At 43.8% G+C, this 23,865-nt stretch overlaps 1 protein-coding gene across 1 annotated transcript in view; it reads right to left on the minus strand.

The window, feature by feature from the left end:
- Positions 1–4,414: 4,414 nt before the first annotated feature.
- LOC120997325 (cytosolic 5'-nucleotidase 1A-like) overlaps positions 4,415–23,865 on the minus strand; it is a 40,014-nt gene continuing 20,563 nt past the window's right edge. Inside the window, exons 3-6 of the mRNA XM_040427362.1 lie at positions 20,820–20,949; positions 13,265–13,387; positions 7,823–8,007; positions 4,415–6,380 (exon numbers count right to left, since the gene is read on the minus strand). Coding sequence (XP_040283296.1) covers positions 6,006–6,380; positions 7,823–8,007; positions 13,265–13,387; positions 20,820–20,949 — 813 coding nt within the window. The 3' untranslated portion in view covers positions 4,415–6,005. The remainder of the gene's footprint in view (positions 6,381–7,822; positions 8,008–13,264; positions 13,388–20,819; positions 20,950–23,865) is intronic.

Raw genomic sequence — 23,865 nt, forward strand, 5'->3', positions numbered from 1 at the left:
ATTACTCAAGATATTTTTTTTATTTTTTTTTATTTGTGGGATAACCTCTATAAGAATGTATTTTCTCTGGCCTGGAGTTTGGTTACTTTAGTGTCATTAATGAGGTAGACATAATGTTCAGGCAGTTCTTGAACAATATTGGCCAAGTTAGTAACTTTCTCCCCTGTGTTACTTCTAGGAAAGACATCGCACAAGCTCTCAAACATGCTTGTCTAGCTGGAGAATCTCCTTTGTTGATCTTGGAATAGTGCTTTTATTTCAACAGTTTTATGGGCAATTCCTTTTTCTTTAGAGCAATGGCATGAAGGCCTATTGACAGACTGTCACAGCAGGCAATTATCGGAAACAATCTGCTCAGTCCCAATAATTGCCTCCTTGCAGCAATCATGTCCGCTGAACTCTGCTACTGCGAGCACTTGTCCCCATAGTGAATCATTGCTTCTGGGCAGCAAATCGCTGTTTATACAGCACAATTTGTGGCCTACAAACAATTATTTAGGTGACTGCATCAGTGATACTTTCACCCAATGAATGATCGACAGCACCTTTACACTGGCTAAGTATCCTGGAAATGTTTCTTCCCGATAATTGCTCCAATCGTTGGCCCATGCCCTTACTTAGTAATCTTGTTGGTTGTTTCTCTATTTCTTCTTATAGATGCTTCAAGCATATTATTTTTATAAGATGCTCCAAATTTGTCATCCATAATGAGCAACTGATAAATTATGTGCATCTTCACATTGTCTAGTCTAAGTTTGCACTGTCTAAATATTAGACGGGATTAGTAAATCTGCCCCAGTGTTTTGGCATACGGGATGAGCACGTTGAGTCATAGCGGGCTCACATGTATACTCTTAATACTAAGCTCCCGGATAACAGATCCCATGTCTTTCCAGAATTCCTTCAGCTTGGAACCTAGAACACAACCCAAGCTCTCTGCATCCGAACAGCCTGGGAAAGCACATTCTCCTGATCCCATATTTCATCGGTAATATTCCCTTTGATATAATGTTTGTCTCTGATCCATGGGAACCTTTGCTACAATCCTCCACCATCATCAATAAATCTTAAAAATAATAATCCTTTGTCTAAATATGGATTTTCTTTAAAAAAAAAAATACATTTATTAAGTTTAAAGTTTTTTTTATTAATATTTTTTGCTTGTTTTTAGCCTGAAGTATGAAAGAATGATGAATACATTTTCATGATCTTAATGCTTTTCACTCTCCCCCGGTTGCATAAGTACCCCATCCAACAGGCTGATTAGGATTTGGAAGTCCATTCCCTAATAAATTCTTCAGTGAAAATAATAGTCTAGTGAACAATTTATAAGGTAGACGTAATCGAATGTGAAGTACCTGTTTTATGCAGCCAGGTTATTTCGCTCCAGGTCAATAAACCATTGCCAAATAAAGCAAAGGTTCTTGGCTGAAGCAAATGTCTTGGGCTGTTTTGCTTAACCTTGAAAAGTATCATACAAGTACTTTATGTGAAAAAAAAAAAAAAAGCTCTGCACCTGCTGGGTCATCTCCTCACTGGAATCTCCGAGAGGAGAATTTTTTGAATATGTGCTCTGCCATTGATTCATCAAATATGACGTATATCAGATTGCCGAGGTTGGTCTTCTCATTACAGTGACTCCAGGGGATGCAGAGGTAGCAGTTGCACCTAAACCCAGATACCCGAGGAAGCTTAGTAGACCCAGGAATGCACCACCAATGAGGCCAGATGAGGCGATCGCCTCAGACAGCACCAGGTAGGGGCAAGAGGGGGGCAGAGGAAAGGCCATGGGCAATATGCGCTTTCATTGTGGCAAAGGGGTTAGGTTAAGAAATTTACCATTTTAGTTTTTGCCTTAGACAGCAGAAAGGCTAGGTGTACCCCTGAGTAAACCTTCTGCCACAGTATTTTTTATAAGTAGCTTGTGTTAGGTGGGGGCTTTGGGGTCCACAAGGTACCTTCAATTTTATTCCATAGGAGGAGGAGGAGGAGTAGAAGAAACCATACTATGGCACACAGATTCCTCACTGTTCTGTAGCATAGACCCATGAAGTTTTAATATATGCAAATGAGCCTCTAGGAGCAATGGGGGCGTTGTCGTTACACCAAGAGGCTCAGATCTCTCTGCAGTTGCTGCATCCTCTGCACTTTGATTGATCGGACTAGGTGTGATAATATTTTCACTGTCTGACCCTGTCAAGAAAAGTGCCGCAGTTGCATAGAGCTGAGCCTCTAAAAGTAATGGCAACGCCCCCATTGCTCCTAGAGACTCATTTGCATATTTTAAAACATTTTTCTCAGCAATGCGGACACATTTGAACATGGGACAAACACAGATGTCTTCAGCTGCCAAGTGCACATGTAACAGGTCAGCCAATTTGACTAGTACAATATTGCTGACAGACGCCCTTTAACCACCAGCCATGGAGCTTTGCCTTCATCTGAATCAAATAAATAGTTTGGCCTGAATAAGCCAGCACTAGCTGTACATTTAAATTTTCAGTCTGTTTGTGCTCAAAAGACGAAAAGCAAAAATAAAATAAAAAACACCAGACATATATTTTTTTAAATTTCTACTTTAATAAAGAATTGCAGAAGATATCACATTCTGTAGAAAAAATATTTCTTTACAAATCTTTCCAATATTTTCAGATGAAAAAATATAAATGAAATAAAAAAAAACTGATTGTAGCACAATACCGTTACATATGGATTCCTTGGTATCTCACTTTGTAAACATGAACGATGGTGGTCAAGCCTGGTCAGAAGGTCATACAGTGCATCACGATGGACAATGTATCACTGCGGGCAGACCGCCTGTTTATACCAGGTCTCAGCTGACTAGGCCGACAACCAAGCAGGCAGTCCGATGAACTGCACAATTTTACAATATTTTTGCAATAAAATATCATAGAAATGACAGATACTTATAATAAAGCAAGATTCCTTTAAAAAATATAGGTTATTTCACCCCCTTACAGCTTATATGCTGACAGTTTCCCAGTTTACATCAAGACACACTCTACATTCAATGTTGGGCACCTCTGCAATACATTGCATTGTAAGCCAGGGGCACAAAATTCTGATTGTTACTGTAACTAGTCTACACTGTATGGATATGAATAATCGTAAAGAATCGGCTGAGTTCATAGAATCGAATGCTATCAGCTGCACCCATTATGGGACTGTCTTTTATTTCCTTCACCAGATGTGAGCCAGTAGGGCAGCTCAGAGCAGACACTGAACAAGCAGGAGTTACCTATGTTGTGACCTCAGTATCATGTAGATTTTGTAAATGGGATAAAAATGATACAAAATCATGCTGTAGATCAAGATCAGTACTTGACAAGTTAACCCAAGTCCAACATCTAGCTACGTAGAAGCAACTATGAATACAATATTAATATCTGAATCATTCCAACCAGAACTGCTTTATAAAGAACTGGTTACCAAGTTAAAAGAAGAGTTCCCTGAAGATTTAAAGTGGGATAAAACCCCTTTTTAATAGGTGTGGTCCAAAGACAGAGTGCCCCAATCAGAATGTGCCGGCCCTCAAAGGGGAACCGTGGTTGGAAAAACAGATACTATATAGGCAGCTAGGAGTTAAACACTTTCCCCTCTTGCTGTCAAAGGGGTTGTATGGTGAGTACATTTTTTTTTTAAGTGCCATCATGGCAACAATACAACAGTCAGGCGCCGGTGCAGCAGGAAGCAATACCGCGTCGGTGAAATCCCCAGCAGTAGGTAACGTATGACTATGTCGTCCCAGCATGTGCATAATGTCAGCTATTCAGATTTCCTAATCTCTAAGAGGTGTAATTGTGATGCATCAAAAACATTACATAAGGACACTTAAGAGTATTCTTTCCTGAGTCCGCAACAACTTATCTACAATCCAAAAATAAACCAGTGATATGTAATTTGCTACCATGAAATACCGGATTTTTACCCGCTGATCACCCTATTAAACAGACCCTCAGTGCAGTATGTGGTTTCCTAACAACCCCCATCTCAATGAGCAGCTAAATCTAAAATGACTTTGCGAAGCAAATTATTTGAAGCAATTTATTATTTAAAGCTACTTTCACACTGGCGTTTTGGCTTTCCGTTTGTGAGATCCGTTCAGGGCTCTAATGAGCGGTCCAAAACGGATCAGTTTTGCCCTAATGCATTCTGAATGGAAAAGGATCCGCTCAGAATGCATCAGTTTGCCTCCGTTCCGTCTCCATTCCGCTCCCGAGGTGGACACCAAAACGCTGCTCGCAGCATTTTGGTGTCCGTCTGACGAAACTGAGCCAAACAGATCCGTCCTGGCACACGATGTAAGTCAATAGGGACGGATCAGTTTTCTATGACACAATAGAAAACGGATCTGTTCCGTCTTGGCTATGTTAAAGATAATACAAATGGATCCGTTCTGAACGGATGCAGACGTTTGTATTATCTGAACTGATCCGTCTGTGCAGATCCATGATGGATCTGCACCAAACGCAAGTGTGAAAGTAGCCTAAGAAGAACTCCATGAGAAAAAATAGATGTTTAGATTTATTGGAAGTCAGCATAAATATTCTACCGGACACTGCTGCATCTAGGTGCAGATGCATCTTGAATTATCCTCGATGTACGGTATCTTCCATGGATTGTAGAATCTTAGAACAATCAAATAAGCAACCCGACCTAAACTTATCATAGTGGAGTTCACTCTTCAATACTGGTTTCCTATTCAAAAAGCTTGTATTGCAGCCTGTAAAAAATGTAAGCCACAATCCCAGTGCTAAGAATATAATAGATTACATTCATGATAATATCACATAAAGGCCCGGATTTATAGAGGTTGAGGGTAGGTGAAGGCACCAAAGTTACCTGACCATATAGAAAGCAAACTTTACAAGTAGAAGTGCCACCACTTGGGTGGTCCAAATAAAGATTATACACCAACGTAAAACCCTACACTATAGAAAAAAAATAAAATAAAAAAGCAATGTCCTACCACCAGGGCTACCCTATTTGTCTCCACATGTTTGTGCTCAGCTCTATCAGTTTTCTTGAATGCTTTCCCATTGGTCCTATAGGAAATGTCTTGCATTTATACAGTGCTAAATCTACAGGGAACATATATGATCATGTCCGCTTAGACCAATGGTCTTCAACCACCAGGTTGGAGTCCACAGTCTTAGGTAATGGGAAACTTTTTGAAAGCCTATCCAATAGAAGGCCATTAGGATAGCTCAGAGGTAAGATGCTTCATCAATTTTTTTTATTATATATCACTACCATTTTTAATCAATCAGTTTCCAAGTTTTCTAAAAGAAAAAAATGGCCATGTTTTGGACCAAACCACTGTCCACAAGCTAAGTAACTGCAGCCATATTTTGGCCATCATGACTCATTGGTGTTGAATTCATAGCATTCTGTATTTCCTCTCTAGGAAGCAGCAGAAAAGACTTTTTAACCTCTTGACAGGGACAACTTTATAACTTGTAGGTTTAGGAGTTATATGTTTATATTTTAAGGAGAACACCTTATTTAACCTTTAACTGAAGACACCCATTTATCATGATGGACAAAATACACTACTGATTTCCATAAAAATTGGTTGAAAGGCTATAAAAGACTCCACAAAATGGTTGTCTTCAATACAAGTAGGCCACAGTTAATGATAAGTAACCCAATTTTTCTACCTGATCCAATCATTGAGCCATTGTTGGTAGGATATTGAGAGCTTTTCTAAAGGTTTGCCATCAAACATGTTGATAATAATTATTCTACCTTCCAACAGGAAAGGATTGGACCCCTTCCATAGTGCCAACAAAACTGTGGCTTCAAGGATGAGTAGATAGTTATGGTTGGTGAGGCATCTGTCCATCCGTAGCTTCCTCAAGGCCAATGATCGATTTCTTACATAACTCAAACAGTGGATTGGGATCATTTGCTTAATCATAAAAACACCTACAGAAGATACCATACTATTTACATACAAGTGTGCTTAAAAAGAAGAACATTCTTTATTTCTTTTCTGGTTCCTTCTTGGCTTCCTCCTTTAAAGTTGATTTATGATACTTTTGACCGATCCCGTAAGGAACATGAGCTGCAATTGTACCCAGTTCTTGGGCACCTTCTATGTGGAACATCTGGTCATCAAAGAAAAGATGAGGTCGAATCTTGTCTAAAATTGGTCCTTTGGGAGCCCCTGCAAGGAAAAGTGCTTCATCCACCTCCAGACCCCAGGCACGCAAGGTCTTCAGGACTCGGGCACCAGAGCTGGCAGCACTCCTGGCAGTCACAAGATAGGTCCTTATGGGGCACTTCAGACGGGCATCTTTAGCATAGAACTTTCTCTGAAGTCTACCTAGTGCTTCTAGAAAGCATTTCAGTGGACCCTGTAGAAGAAATGGGTAGGTTTCCTATTAAAGACTAAGAATGTTTTCTTTGTGGTGGCAGCATTTACAACATAAAATTCCACAAACTTAAGTACATTGGAAGGAATACTCACGTTACAAATAATTTTAATGTTTGTTAATATACCGTAATCTGTTTATAGCAGGGACTGGGATGGTGTAAGAGCGTCTGGCACTAGGCACAGGCTTGGCACCGGCTATTGTTGCATTTAAACATCACATAACAATCCTGCTCCAGTGTTTTGTAAATGTAGAATAATGTTCTTAGAGCGTCGTGTGATACTCGGTGCAACATATCTACCCTTTATGGAAGCAGGGTGTTGTCACAACAATGCAAGGGGTTAGCGAATTCGGTCATTTTGGGACTTGGTACCATGCATGTCTATCTATCTATAAGAAAAATGGCAGCACCAGACAAAGGCAGGGACAAGACTTATGCCCAAACAAACTTAAAATGCAAAACGGCAGCACTCTCAAATGATGAAAAAAGGACGACGTTTATTCACCCATGTGGACACGACGTTTCGGCTCAAACACTAGAGCCTTCCTCAAGCATCTATCTATCTATCCATCCATCCAGTTTTGCTTTCAAAGCTATATATAAAGCAGTCGTCGGATCTCTCCACCGCATTAGCAGGGATATTTAGCTCACCGTGCCCCTGGTTTATATACAGAAGAATACTGGGGGTTATTGCTCCATTCTTCCTCTGCACTATTGCTGGTGGGTGCACCCCACCCCCCAAAAAAAGAAAGAAAAAATATATGAATAAAATAGAGCTTATTAACCTTATAGATAAAAAAAAACTTTCTTAATGCTTTATGTGTAAATTCTTCATCTTTTAAGGCAGCAGTAAGACTGTTACATCGCAGAAATCCCATGGAGATTTGTGCAGGGCAGACAGTGTGTTGAGCTCACAGAGTATTTTCTAGACTGGATACAACTGCAATAGACAATACTCTGTGAGCTCAGTACATCATCAGCAAATGTACACATCTCTCTGCGTGCTTGCTACAATGTATCAGTCTGCTTAGCTCCCAGAGCCTTCTCTAGACTGGGTGCAGGGTTACTGTACACAGCTATGTTCTCCTTCATTCACAACAAGCAGAGATCTTGAAAAGTATAAGGAATGGAAACACAAAGTATATTAGTTGGAGAATATTTATTATATAGATGTATATATGTAGATTGTAGGCCCTCTCTCCTTCTGTACCAGTTTGTAACTCTTCTTGTTCGTGCTTAGTGCAATTGTCTGTATTATGTATGTGCACCCCTTCTCATATGTACAGCGCTATGGAATGAATGGCGCTTTAATAATAAATAATAATAATGTAATTTATTATACTGTATTAGTTACATTTTCTGTCTATAAAACTAGAAAACCCCTTTAAATATCTGCATGGCTAACCTATAAGAGATGCCATACCTGTGCCAGTGGCTTGTTCTCAAATTGTTTTTCATGTTCAAAGAAAGTGTCCAAACCATGTTCTTTAACAATCTGCTCGGACTCGTCAGAAAACAGGACAGCGTCCCCATCGAAAGCCACTCTCAGCTCATTCTCGGGTAGAACAATGTCTCGTTTGGAAACAAACATAGTGGCGGCTGCAATTCCTGAAAGGAGATAAGTGAATAATTCACTAATAGAGTCGCTAAAAAAGTGTCACCGTGCTGACAGGACAATCAGAACGCTAGTACCTGAGGTGGTCCCTCTACCGTACATGTTTCACATCATCTATCTGCATATTTATCCAAATGCTTTCTATGCATCTAATATATATCGATCAACCATAACAGTATCATTTGTAAGGATAGCCCTCGTTCCATCACTACAGGTCTTACCTATTAATGCAAAGACTCTGAAGGAGTCCTGTGGTATCTGGCACCAAGACACTAGCAGCAGATCTTGTACTGTACTGTAAAGTGCAATGTTGTCCTCCATGGACTGGATGTGAATCATTAGGCCAAGGGCACCCATGATCCTGTGGTCTTTCTTGGGACACTTTTGGAAGGTACTAATCAGTATATAACCGGCATTATAATTTGGCCCTTATCAGAGTCTCTCAGATACTTATGCTTGCCCATTTTTATCTATCTCATATCTATTTATCTCATATCCAGGGGCGTACATAGAAATCATTGGGCCCCATAGCAAGAGTCTGAATAGGGCCCCCAACCCCGCCCACTACCACCTTTTGCCCATCCCACTAACTGCCCTGGCCCCTCCCCGCCACGCCCTCTTTTTCCATTGGATAGGGGATAACTTCAAACAACCAGACTACCCCTTTAAAGCGGTATATGGGGTACAGCAGTGAATACGGGGTGCAGGATCCATGTATACAGGTATATGGGGTACAGCAGCATATACAGGGTGCCCCATAAAACTGTATGCACTGACACTGCACCCTGTTTATATTGAATACACTGACCCTGCTCCCCGTATACACAGTGCTGTACTCCATATAACTGTATACACTGACACTGCACCCTGTATACACTGTGTATACAGGGTGCAGGGTCAGTGTATACAGATGTTGTACAGCACAGCCTACATGGCCGGAGTACTGTCCGCTCCTAGGCTCCGTCCCCCTCCTGCCCCACATTTCACTCCCAGCAGCCCCTGCCTCAGCCTTTACCTGCTCTTCTATGCAGTTGCCATTGATCCTCCCAGTCTCTCTCCGATTGCCGCCGCTCTGGCCCGCCCCCCGCTGTTCTACGGCTGCTGGGGAACTAGTCACTAGCTGCGTTCTGGGGGGGGCTGCACTCACTGCCACTGGCGCTGGCTGATGACATAAGCGCAGAGAGGATGCTACGCCTGGTGCACGCGGCGCCTCTCTGTTTACTTGAAAAGTTGGGCGGCGCCTGCCAGCGAAACACACTGGCCAATCAGCAGCAGGATCTTTGTGCTGCGAAATGCTGATTGGCCAGTGTGAAATGCAGCACGCCCATGTGCTCCGGGCCCCATAGCAACGGCGTGGTCTGCCTATATTGGCGGTACGCCACTGCTCATATCTATCTATCTATCTGCTATCTCATATCTATCTATCTATCTATCTATCTATCTATCTATCTATCTATCTATCTCATATCTATTTATCTATCTATCTATCTATCTATCTATCTATCTAGCTCATATATATCTATCTATTTAGCTCATATATATCTATCTTCTATCTCATATCTATCTATCTATCTCATATCTATCTATCTATCTATCTCATATCTATTCTTTACATATCTCTCCATATCTCTCTGCTTGTATCTGTCTCTCCATATATCAGTCTGTCTATGTTGACGAAGCCAGCAGATGAAACGCACGTCGTGGTTGGTATTCTTCCTGGCGGTGCGACACTACACTCTTAGGATGTCTCAGAGTATGTGTTCAAAACATTAATTGCTTTACTGAATTTTTGTAATTATTTATCATATGCACTTATTACATACGTTAGCAGAGTTTCTCATTAGAGGTTCTTTGTATTAGGCTACAGGGCGTTGACTTATATTTGCTTACTACTATGTAACTATTTGAGTGGCATGTGACCGTTTGTCACCATTTATATTAATCATTTAGGACCCTGTAGCTGAATTCAATTATATAGACTTTATATTATTTAGCTTTATGCAAGCAAGTGTAGTTGCCTTTTTATAGCTACTCTATGAGACACTGAGTGCTGGTTGCACCGCCTGGCCGCACTCTATATTGGGGGGGATTTTTTTTTGCTTCCCTCTAGTATTTTTCAGCAACACTTACTTTTATATATTTGCATTTTGTGTTATTATGGATCAATAAATTATGTTATAGACTTTTATATTGGACCTGTATCTTTAGTTTTTTTGGGTTGCTGTCTGTCTGTGTTGAACCCGATCCCACATCCGGTGTGACATCAGCAGTAATGTATATGGTGGGTCACCAGAAAGGTGAGCTCTTTCCCCTGGCAGACTCTGTCCTCTCTCACATTGCTGTTGTCAGTCCTCATGTTGTCTGGCCTGTCATGGGGCCTGAATGAGCCGCCTGTTTGGCCTGACCCTGACAGCAGAGGTTTACACAACAGAAGCCAGGCAGCAGTGTGGCAGCGCTCTCTGATGTGTCCTGTCTGTGGAATATGTTGCTACTACAAGATCGAGGCCGTGCCAAAAAGAAGGATAACAAACTATGTACAAAATAATATACACATGTAAAAGCCATTACACAACATCAGCGCCTGACTGACAGGTCCTGGAAAGTCTCCAAAGTGGTCCAGCCGGCGCTCACAACCTCTACAGAAGGAGACTTCCTACACTATTTTTCAGGATGAGACTCATTTAAAGCCTAATCCAGAGGAGTACCTTAATGCTTCTGGGCTCCAGTGCAAGATCTTCACCAGGGCCACGTATCTACCATGTGCCATTTACAATAGCGGTATCTTAGGTGGTGGAGGAACTTCAGGGACCACTCAGGGACTTAGAGCGGCACCTAACTCTGCACACCCTACAGCTATATCACTGGTCCCCCACATGTTCTATTCCAAAGCTGAGCTGTTGATGAGCTTCTGACACCAACACTGTAGGGAACATGGAGGTCACGGGCAGTGGCGTAACTAAAAAGGACTGGCCCATGCAGCAGATTTTTGAACGGGGTTCCCCCACCCCAGAAAATTCTTCATACCCCCCCATCCCGTTTAACCCGCACTTCTGTGGCTAGTCAAGATCGCTCTCTCAGATGAGGCCTGGCAGCCAATTCATCTGTTTCCTACAGTGTCTCTATATATACGGTCATTGTATAATACTGTTGAGGGGGCCCTGACAGTAAAATCTTTTAGCCCTCCTCCTGGGTGGGCCTTTTCTGAGTTCAGACCCCAAAGCAGCCGCTCCTCCTACTTCCCCTATAGCTACCCTCTGGCCACTGGTTATTTTCTTTCCCATACTAAAAAATCCAGCAGTATTAAGTTACCCCATTCATGTTATTTTTGTGACATTATAGACCATTCCCCTCCCTATTCAAAAAATTACTAGCAAAAAAGGTTGAGAATTTGCCCTCTTGGTGATAACTACTATTACTCACCTTTACAGCAGGGGGCCTCTGGACACTTCACAGCATGTCCATGGTCCTGCGCTGTGCTGACCTCCTGACGTACGCACGCTGTGACCTGACGTGCTGTGTTACGTCAGGCGCAGAGCAGCGCGGAATGATGGGGTGTCGGCAGCGCCCCTGCTGTAAATGTAAGTTGGTGAAAGCGAGGGGGTGGGGGCGCGACTAAGGTCGGGCGCCCGGGGTGCACTGTGTCATAGCAACCAATGACGCTGTGCAATCCGGGTGTCAGGAGGAGCGGGGGAGAGCTGATGGCACTGGGGGAGTAAAGCTGATGGCACAAGGGGAGGAGCTGATGGCACGGGGGGGGGAGGAGCTGATGGCACGATGGCACGGGGGGGGAGGAGCTGATGGCACAATGGGGGTGGGGAGGAGCTGATGGCACAATGGGGGTGGGGGAGGAGCTGATGGCACAATGGGGGTGGGGGAGGAGCTGATGGCACAATGGGGGTGGGGGAGGAGCTGATGGCACAATGGGGGTGGGGGAGGAGCTGATGGCACAATGGGGGTGGGGGAGGAGCTGATGGCACGGGGGGGGAGGAGCTGATGGCACGATGGCACGGGGGGGGAGGAGCTGATGGCACAATGGGGGTGGGGAGGAGCTGATGGCACAATGGGGGTGGGGAGGAGCTGATGGCACAATGGGGGTGGGGGAGGAGCTGATGGCACAATGTGGGTGGGGGAGGAACTGATGGCACAATGGGGGTGGGGGAGGAGCTGATGGCACAATGGGGGTGGGGGAGGAGCTGATGGCACAATGGGGGTGGGGGAGAGCTGATGGCACAATGGGGGGGGGGAGAGCTGATGGCACAATGGGGGTGGGGGAGAGCTGATGGCACAATGGGGGTGGGGGAGAGCTGATGGCACAATGGGGGTGGGGGAGAGCTGATGGCACAATGGGGGTGGGAGAGAGCTGATGGCACAATGGGGGTGGGGGAGAGCTGATGGCACAATGGGGGTGGGGGAGAGCTGATGGCACAATGGGGGTGGGGGAGAGCTGATGGCACTGGGGGAGTGGAGCTGATGGCACTGGGGTGGGGGAGCTGATGGCACTGGGGTGGGGGAGCTGATGGCACTGTGGCATAGTGGAGCTGATGGCACTGGGGGGAACTGATGCACTTGGGCTGATCGCACAGTGGGGATCGAAGGGTGTTGGGGATAAATGGCAGGGAGTCTTATGAGTTTTTATAAAGGAAACCAGTCTATTAATTCTTTTTTTCTTACTACATTACTTGATTAACCGTAAAAAATAATCAATAGAATACTCGATTACTAAAATAATCGTTTACTGCAGCCCTACTGCCACTGTCACCCTGCTGTCTCCGAAAATGACGTAACTCAGAATAAAATATTGCTCAAGGACTTATGTTCACAGGTGTGATTTAGTTAACATTCTGCAAGTAATTAGTCACCGACTAAAGTGAAATCAGTGGCCTCTTGCTGACCAGTCACATACAAATGCCGCTGTTATGTCTCTTTCCATTGATTTAGTTTTAACTCTGGGAAAATGAGATGCAGAGATGAAATACAAGACCCAGGTCAAAGTGCCGGGAGGTGAATGAATAGGAGTCTTGTGAATGACATGGAGAAGGCAGGTACCCGGCACCTCTGGCCATGTAAGAAGCCTCATTTTAGACTGGCAGGGTCGGAGTTCTTTGAGCGTGCCCCATGACACTCTGCCCTAGTGATCGGCACAGGACTGCCGGGGAAAAGACAACATTCATTCACAGACTTTTCCAGACTGCAGCAATTTGCTTTCCTGTTTGGAAAGTGAAGCACTTAAGAGCGGAGAGAGGGCGTTACCTTCCTGAATGGCCTCTTGTACCTTCTCTGAATCCTTCGATAGGTACAGGTTGGTGAGGTACGCCTTTAGGTACCCGATCGGGCTCTTCCCTCCCGTCATGCAGAATCGTTCAATATTCAAACCTAAAATACAAAAGCAAATTAGCATGAGAGATGTGAGAACATGGAAGTGGCACCGGAGAATTTCTTTAATATGGCATTATCGAGAATGAGGCATGTGCCGGATTCTAACATTTTGCTGAATTCTTATTAGGCCTCTTTCACACTTGCGTTGTTGGGATCCGGCATGGACTTCCGTTGCCGGAGGTGCCCGCCGGATCCGGAAAAACGCAAGTGTACTGAAAGCATTTGAAGACGGAACCGTCTTCCAAATGCTTTCAGTGTTACTATGGCACCCAGGACGCTATTAAAGTCCTGGTTGCCATAGTAGTAGTGGGGAGCGGGAGAGCGGTATACTTACAGTCCGTGCGGCTCCCGGGACGCTCCAGAATGACGTCAGAGCGCCCCATGCGCATGGATGACGTGTCCATGCGATCACATGATCCATGCGCTTGGGGCGCCCTGACGTCACTCTGGAGCGCCCGGGGAGCCGCACGGACGGTAAGTATGCTGCTCTCCCGCTCCCCGCTCCACTTTACCATGGCTGCCAGGACTTTAGCGTCCCGGCAGCCATGGTAACCACTCTGAAAAAGCTAAATGTCGGCTCCGGCAATGCGCCGAAACGACGTTTAGCTTAAGGCCGGATCCGGATCAATGCCTTCCAATGGGCATTAATTCCGGATCCGGCCTTGCGGCAAGTGTTCCGGATTTTTGGCCGGAGCAAAAAGCGCAGCATGCTGCAGTATTTTCTCCGGCCAACAAACGTTACGTTCCGGAACTGAAGACATCCTGAACGGATTTCTCTCCATTCAGAATGCATTAGGATAATCCTGATCAGGATTCTTCCGGCATAGAGCCCCGACGACGGAACTCTATGCCGGAACAAAACAACGCAAGTGTGAAAGAGCCCTTAGTAGAGAGGAATGCATTATGGGAAAGCTGCCCCGGTTATAAACACGCTACAGTGTTTGGTGTTTTTGAGCATTTCCTCCCATTTAGGCCACTTTATTTCAGTGATTTTTCTTGATATGTATGGAATGTGCCATTGCGTACTGCTGGTAGCATTCTGTTGCCCCTGGCAGCCTGTGTCACATGACCTGTTATAGGTGGGTCTTACAGCCTTATCATCTCTCCCACTGCCTGAGTGATCTCACTATGGAGGTATGTGGGAGCTTGTCTGTAAGTTGTATCTTAGCACCTCTCAGACCGTGTTCACACACCATAGGTAGTCTAGTGGTAGGAACCCATGCCACCAGGGGCGTAACTACCATAGCAGCAGACCATGCGACTGCTATGGGGTCCAGTCTTAGTTGGGATTATCTCCTCTTCTACTGGAGGTGAAAACTTGGTCAGGACTCTACCCTCTAAAAAGGAACAACTTTTAGCAAATTAGGCAGTGGAAAAAATGGCCCAAGGGTCATTGAAAAGGGTTTAGGCAGAAACCCTTCTGTCCTGTGTGGGGGGCCTGGTTTGATCCTTGCTATGGGGCTCTTACTTCTCTATGTACGCCACTACATGCCACACTGAGATACCTTGACGGTGGTGCAAAAGGGCTCCGTTGTGTTCATGACTGGAATACATTGGCTAAAGTCTCCGTTTTTTAACATCAGCCTGAGGGATCAGCCAGTGTTGTCAGTTGCATATCATTGTGGTGCACCTTTTGCAGCGATTTATACAATTTATTAAATAGTCTAACCTTTTGGTCACGTGCCTTATAGTACATTGTATGCTTACTATAGAAAAAGGATGTAAGAAGCCACTAAGGAGTTCCACGACCGTACAATGCCAGCAACCAAGATAAAAAATCCTGTAGGTGCTCAATACAGCATTAAACAAGCTGTGAAATAATCATATACAAGCTCAAGAGGTCTGATTTATGGACTGGTAATACGACATTAGGATACACTCATTATGCAGAACCCACACTGTACTCAGACTGGCCCATCAGAGTACCAGAGGATCTTCCAAGGGCCCAGGCTCTGACACTATAATGGACATAAAGATCCAGCAGAAGATCAGAAGACAACCCCATTTGGAGGTGATATTGGAGCCAATTACCTGTCCCTAGGTTTTTTTTTTTTTTCTTATAGGATGGTCACAAATACACTATTAGACCTTACTGATGATACGTCCTGTGTCTACAATGATAACAAAAAAAGATTACTACTTGATTTATAAGTGGATGTCCACATGTTCTGTAGACATGCAGATGTTCTCTGGTGGGCCCAATGATCCACATTTCCATACTGGATGTACTGATGGATAGCTAGGCAGTGAATAGAGCTGTTCTTTGTTTGGCTAACAGCTTGCTAGGCCGCAAACCCTGGCTTGGAGCTCCATGTCAGTCAACAGGGAATATCATCATACAACTCCTTTTACGAATGCAAAGTCAAACATTGCTAAACATAAAGTTCTTTCAATTTTTATCAAGTGGACTTTTGTAAATCAGAACCATATAACATACTGCAGCTGCTGCAGAACTTGTTTGAAAGGAACGGTTGAGTTTGTGCTTGTGGACTCCCTACACCACAAGATGAATTTAAATTTCTCCAGACCCTTGTCAAAGTTCCCTCACACCGCCAAACCAGTACCCTGACCTGCACTGATTAGGGCAACCTCAAAACAGCTGTATGCATACGTGTTTATTTTACTAATGGAGAACATTCTGGTTTGACCAATATCCCAAGTCATGTTCCAAGGCCTGTCAAAAATGTAAGACTCATAGGGAAGTTACCTCCAATAGGGGGTACTAGAGAGTCAGCTTTACTTCTTCCAGAAGAACCTACTTGAGCACCAAAGCAAGGAGTATCTAGGGCAGAAGTAAGTGACTGGACAGGGGGGAGTTTTTTCAGTTTTGCCCGAGATGACCCTTGAAAAAAAATCCTTGAAGTTCCTTAGAATGTCAACCTTTATTCCATGTGCAGTTTATATGTATGTATAAGATATTATGTTTGCATTCCAATGACTGGAGTAGAGATGTTTCAAGTCATTGCAATTTGCACTGTAGAAAAATAATGAATTGATTCTACAAAAATAATTTGTACTTTGAAGCTTCAACTGGGATCATCAGGACTTGTATTATTCTCACCAGGATGAGGGGCCCAGGTTTACTTTGTGTTTAACTTGAAATATCAACACTTGAGTTTGTTATTCTTCAATGCTTGACATAGGTGTCATGATGAAAGTCTTCAGCAAGACCACCCCAGGGCGGACACTGATTCTGATTAACTCCATCCAGAGCTCTATCTGCTGACCTCACATTTTCTAAGCCATCTCTTCCCCCAGCTGCCTGTTGAGGTCCTCTACTCTTTTATTTCTCACCAGCAAGGGGGAGATGTCATCATTACTCACAGCCAGGGACATCTGCACTTAATCCTTCTGTTAAAGCAACTGTATCACCAGAAATTGGGAGGGTGATGGAGACAGGGAGCATGCATAAGGAGACTTGCTATTCAGCTGCGGCTTCATTTTTTTTTTTATGTGCTCCTAACACCCCTCACCATGCATGCATATGCCCCCAATACCTGTTTTTCATGTCTGAGCTTTCCTTCCTCCCTGGAAGACATCACATTATCCTGGCAGATCTGTTTACTTTCTCCCCTTCTTGTTTTGTTGAATACATAACTTTATTGATACACAAGCCTGGCTGCAGTGCACAGAGATGAGTCACAGGCTGGCCACGCCCCCCACTGCTCTGTCTGCAGCAGCTACACCATCTATAACTCTTTCTACACCCAGACATGAATCTACTTCTCACTCAGTATCTAAATCTCATCACTGACAGTCCACAGGCTCTGCCCTCACATGTGTATCTAATCCTATCCTGTGTGATACATCCTGCTGAGCTGCGTATCTAATCCTATCACTGACCGGCCACAGGCTCTTCCCTCATTATCTCTAAAGTGTGATAAACAGCTGGAATCGGCAAGCGTATCCAATAACATCTGTATGTAATCCTATCCTGTGTGATACAGCCTTGTGAGCGGTGTATCTAATCCCATCACTGACCGTGCACAGGCTCTTCCCTCACCATCTCCAGAGTGTCATAAACAGCTGGAATCGGCAAGCGTATCCAATCACATCTGTATCTAATCCTATCCTGTATGTGTGCCTGATACACATCCTGTTGTGTGCGATACTGCCCGCTGAACTGTGTATCTAATCCCATTTTCAATTATACTGCCTGCTGAAGTGTGTATCTAATCCCATCTTCTATGATACAGCGTACTAAAATGTGTATCTAATCCCATTTTGTATGACACAGCCTGCTGAGTGGTGTATCTAAGCCTATCTTGTATGATCCTGCCTGCCGAGCTGTGTATCTAAACCCTTATGCACACAACCATACCCATTTTGCGATCCACGTTTTTTTGCAGTCCCATTGAGTTCCATGGATTTGAGGTCCTCATTTTGAAGGCCAGAATAGGACATGTTCTGTCTTTACTGAAAACTGACATATGGATGTAAAAAAAAAAAAAAAAACACTGATGACGTCCCTGTGCTTTCCACATCCGTATGTCAGTTCTGTGAAAGATAGAACATATCCTATTCTGGTCCTCATAATGCAGATCTAAAACCCATAGAACTCAATGGGACTGCAAAAAAATGTGAATCGCACACGGACAGTAACCTTATTTAGTGGATCCGCGACTTGCAGACCGCAAAACAGATACGGTTCTATGCACGAGCCCTATTACTTATACTCAGCGCCCATAACAGTGACATCAAAAGTGCTCCCATAACAGTGACATCAACAGTGCCCCCATAACAGTGACATCCAGTGCCCCTTGTGCCATTCATTGCCCCCTTGGGCCATCCAGTGCCTCCTGTTTGCCATCCAGTACCCCCTTGTACCCCATTTGTGCCATCAATTGACCCCCTTGTGCCATCCAGTTCCCGTATTGTGCCAACCATTGCCCCCTTGTGCCATACAGTACCCCCTTGTGCCATCCAGTGCCCCTTTGTGCCAGCCAGTGCCCCCCTTGTGCCATCAATTGACCCCCTTGTGCCATCAATTGACCCCCTTGTGCCATCAATTGACCCCCTTGTGCTATCCAGTTCCCCTATTGTGCCAACCATTACCCCCTTGTGCCATTCAGTGCCCCCTCAGTGGCGACTCTAGGAACAATATATGGGGGGGCACATAAGATACCACAGTCATATATGGAGGGGCACTAATCATTTTCACCACTTAATCATACTACTGAAAAAAAAAAAAAAAAAAGTATATATAAATAAGATTAAAAAACACTAGAGTATTGCGGTATGCAGGGATACCTTTTTATTGTACTAACCCAATACATTTTTTGCGGGATGAGATGGCGGTTTGATTGGTACTATTTTGGGGGGCATATGCCTTTTTGATTGCTTGGTATTACTTTATGTGATGTAAGGTGACAAAAAATGGCTTTTTTGGCACAGTGTTTTTTTATGGTGTTCATCTAAATGGTTAAGTCATGTGATATTTTTATAGAGCAGGTTCTTACGGATGCGGCGATACCTAATATGTCTAATATCTTTATTTATTTCACTTTAGCACAATAATAGCAGTTTAGAAGCAAAAAAAATAAATCATATTTTAGTGTGATGGCTTTTTTATTTTTTGACCGATTGTCTTAGGTAGGATCTCATTTTTTGCAGGACGAGGTGATGGTTTGATTGGTACTATTTTGGGGGGCATATGCCTTTTTGATCGCTTGGTATTACACTTTTTGTGATATAAGGTGACAAAAATGGCTTTTTTTTACACCGTTTTTTTTTTATTTTTTTTACGGAGTTCATCTGAGGGAATAAATCATGCGATATTTTTATAGAGCAGGTACTTACCGACGCGGCAATACCTAATATGTATACTTTTTTTATTTATTTTACTTTAACACAATAAAAACATTTTATTAAAAAACAAACATGTTTTAGTGTCTCCATAGTCTGAGAGCCATATATATATTTATTTATTTTTTGGGCTCATTTTTTGCAGGATGAGGTGACGGTTTGATTGGTACCATTTTGGCGTACAAACTACTATTTTGATCACTTTTATTACCTTTTTTGGGAAGTGAGGTGGGCAAAATGTCAATTTCATCAAAGTTATTTTTTTTTTTTTTTATGGCTTTCACCGTGCGGGGAAGTAACATGACTCTTTCAGAGATCAGGTTGTTACGGACGCGGTGATATCAAACATGTAGTGTATTTTATTTTTTTAATTTTTAATCAGTGATAAATGTGTGGCTATAAGAAGAAATTCCCTTTTTTTTTAAACTTTTTTTTGACCCAGACTCACTTGGTTCTTGAAGATCCAGTGGGTCTGATGCCAATATAATACACTACAGTAAACTATATAGTATTGTGACTTTACACTTTAGCAGAAGCCTGATCCAGCTTAGCTATACCATGGCAGGTTGGAAGCCTGTGAAGATGTCCAGTTGCCATGGTAACCATCGGACGCTGCCACAACAGAGCAGCGGCTGATGAGGGAGGGAGCTCCTCAGCTCCCTTTGTGATCCTGTCAAGTATCGGGTGGCTGCAAGAGGCACAGCAGCGCCCGATGGGAGAGGGAGGGAGGTTCCTCCCTGTTAACCCATACAGCGGTCCCTATGAACCGCAGCATGGAAGGGGTTAAACGGCTGACAGGCCGTTTCAAGCAGAGTGTCAGCTGTGTGCTGACACTCTGCGAAACCACTCAACCATCCAGAAAATGGGGGAAAGGGGAACTGGGGATCAGAACCTGTCAGCCGGCATTAGGATTGTCTGATTGGCTAATCTGTACAGACTAGCCAATCAGAGCGATCACTGGCCCGGGACAACCTGGGAATCAGCGGGGAAGGGGGGGGGCAAGGAATAACCTAGGGGGGGACAAAAGCGACGCTGTGACATGCACAGCATAGCGATCAGCCTCTGTGGCTGATCGCTATACTGTCACTCCTGCAGAGAGCTTACATCACGCTGTACATAGAAGCCTGTACGATACAGAGAGCGGCCATTGATCCTGCACATGCGCACTAGCATTCAGCCTAGTGCGCTGCAAAGACTGCCGGCCAGAGCTTTCTTCAGCAGGAGGCGGTGACGTCACTCGTGACGATCCGTCTCCTGCTGGAGAAAGGAAGAGAAGACAGGAAGATAAGAAGACGGACTTTGGCCGGAAGAACAGAAAAGTCATCTGGAGGGACCACGTGACCGGGAGGCAGATCTCAAGAACGGCTGCACTCTGGAAGGCAAGTAGGTGACCAATAATCTTTCCTCCACAGGTTAGTACGTAATAGCAAAACAAAAACTTAAGCCCGGAGAAACTCTTTAAGTCTACTGTTCTGGAACGGAGCATCCGATGAAAGCTGAAAAATGCACAATGTCATCCATACCGTGACATAGGCAAATAAACATATCCACATTAAAGAGGAGTCCTACTGTACAGGAGTCTTCAAGCCAATCTGACCTAGAAAGAGATATTTCTATTACTTACCATAGTGGTTGATGCTGTTTATGAGCCGTACACCGACCTGGGCATGGTTATTGGTCATCAGTACAATATCAAAGAGCTCTTCACTATCCGGATAAAGCAAATACAGCTGCTTGTTCACCTCCTCCACAGCCTGCATAAGAGAAATATATACGGGTTATGGGATGACGCAAACTTAGCAGAAGGACTTCATCATGAATGGCTTATGAATACATATAGGGCCAACCTTATATAACATGCGCTCTAACCAGGGGCGTAGCTATAGGGGGTGCAGAGGTAGCAGTCGCTACCGGGCCCAGGAGCCTGAGGGGCCGAAAGACCCTTGTGCCACATAAGACACTGGCATTATAGAAAGTGCTTGCTGGTCAATTTACACCTCTGGCTGGAGGGAAGGGGTTAGGTCAAGAATTTGCCATTAGGGGGTGCCCTTTCAATGTTTGCCTCAGGCAGCAGGAAGGCTACGTGCTCCCCTGCCCCTTGCCAACAAGCACTGAGGGAAGGGGGGCCCAAGCTGAACTCTTGCACTAGGGCCCATGAGCTTTTAGCTACGCCCCTGGCTCTAACTGCTACAGCTATTGGAATCCTTATAAAACATAGCAGCGGGTATTAGTTGTGAAAATTTAAGAAGGAACTGGTCAGGGTGGACTGAGCCATTTGAAACAGTCTGTATGCAATGGCCTGGCAGCCAAGGATACAAACAGGTCCAATCCAATGTGAATATCATGGTCTAGCTTTGAGTCTTCCATGAATCTGCTGAGACTAGGGGCAGGCCCTCACCAATGCTAAGAATTCCGTTATAACAGAGATAGGGCTCATTTACACAACCATATGAATGGGTCCGCATCCTTTCCGCAATTTTGTGGAACGGGTGGGGACCCATTCATTTCAATGGGGCCGCAAAAGATGCCACATCTGTTGTTCCGTTTTACAGCCCCGCAAAAAATAGAGCATGTCCTATTCTTGTTCGCAATCATGGACAATAATAGGCAATTTATAATGCGCCGCCCGTTCCGCAAATTACAGAACGCACATGGGTGGTATCCTTGTTTTGCGGATCTGCAATTTGCTAACCCTTATACAGGATTTTTTTTCCCATCATGTATAATGGAACAAAACGGAAGGATGGAGCAAAATGAAATGCCACTTAAAAGGGTTTTCCAATCCTTCATAAAATTCCGTTATAACTCTATTATAACAGAACATTATAACGGAATTCTTAGCTCTGGTGAAAACCCGCCCTAAGCGAGATGAGCCGCACAATGACCACGTGACCAATGGACATGACATGTTGAGGGAGAAGCCATGAGCCATGGCCATTTCCAACTGCCGACTGGTGGAGGTGCAAGGAGTCAGACCGCCACCGATCACATATTGATGATCAATCCTGAGGATACTTCATCAACATATAAGCCCTGGATAATCCTTTTAAATGCATCATATATTACTAATTAAAACCTATTCCTATTTTCTAATATGTTTTTATTTTCCAATTATAGATTTTTTTTCTTTCCTGTAAATAGTTTGTAAGGCAGAAAAAAGACATACGTCCGCCAGTTATCCTGCAAAATTGATCCAGGAAGGTAAAAAACCCCATGAGGTAGAAGCCAATTTTTCTCATATTAGGGAAAATAATTCCTTGGTTAAGATTCTTAGCTGTAATGTAGAAGGTTGTGAGTTCAAATCCGCCCAGAAACTTTTCAGAAATAGAGGCTAAATTAGATTTAAATACACTGACAAGCACTGACTCCATATATGGACATAGCTATATATGGAGTCAGAGCAGGGACTCCTAAGCCAAACTAGAGTCCCGACACCCTCCCCTCTTCGGGTGCTCTGACTTTATATATATATATATATATATATATATATACATACTCGAGCACACGAGCACTTTGGTGCTCGACCAACACTACTCCCCGTCTCAACGACCCTTCTCCAGAAATCTAATAACTATGAACTGTAATATTATTACACTCCAGAAATACATCCAGGCCCCTCTTGAACTCTTTTAGCGAGTTCCCCATCACAACCTAGTCTGTAAGAGAGAGCCAAATTGTCTCACTGCTTTTACAGTAAAGAATCCTCTTCTATGTAGGTGAAGAAACCTTCTATACTCTGGACGTAGAGGATGTCCCCTCGTCATGGTCGCAGTCTTGAGTATAAATAGATCATGGGAGAGATCTCTTAATGACCTTTGATGTATTTTTACATGATTATGGGGATAGCTATCTTGCCTTAGCTGCTGTTAACAGCATTTAGAGATGCCTTATTCTTTGCAGAAGTTAAAAGGGCCACAGGTCACAATGAAGATGAGATATTCATTGACTGCTATGAGAGAGTTTTCTAGACCTGCTCTGTAACTTGTGCAGGGAAGGGGGAGTAGGTAAAGTGTGACACTACCTATTGTGAATGCTGGATGCTGTGTTATCTGTATACTGGTGTTATTTGTCATTGTAATCCTACATGTGCTAAAAATTAGATAACTGTCGAGAAGTGATCTGTACAGAACAGGAAGTTACAGCATATTATTAGGCTTAGTGGCCAGTGCAAAAACTGCAGGGCTTTAGTTAAAAATATATAGATATTGAAAATTAAAAATGGTCGGGGAGACCAGGGCTTTCAGAGTGAACTGACAGCTCCCCCTATCGACTGAAATCAATGGGTTGTCCATGTTGTGCTGGATCCTCCAGGTAGAGAAAGACAGGCTCTTTGTGTAGCTGTTCTCTGCCCCAGGTATCTGATGGACTTATACACTGGGAACATACTAAAAGGGTATTTAAAAGTGGACTTTCTTGACCACATAACCCCATTAAGCATCCTGGTGCTATCACATAAAGACCCGTTCTTGGGGCTAGAGTCTTTCCAAATTTGGACATTCTACCTTTAGCAACTAGTCTCTTGTAGCGATGAGCGAATTGTTGGAAATTCCATTCGGCTCTAATTTGGCAGAATGGACTGTGCCATTCAATTTGGGTCTCTCTGACACAACTGTCCAAAATTCCAGTTCGATAGAATTAGGCTATATGCACACGACTGTGAAAAACGGACA

This window comes from Bufo bufo, chromosome 4 (genome assembly GCF_905171765.1).
Source record: "Bufo bufo chromosome 4, aBufBuf1.1, whole genome shotgun sequence".
NCBI lineage: Eukaryota > Metazoa > Chordata > Amphibia > Anura > Bufonidae > Bufo > Bufo bufo.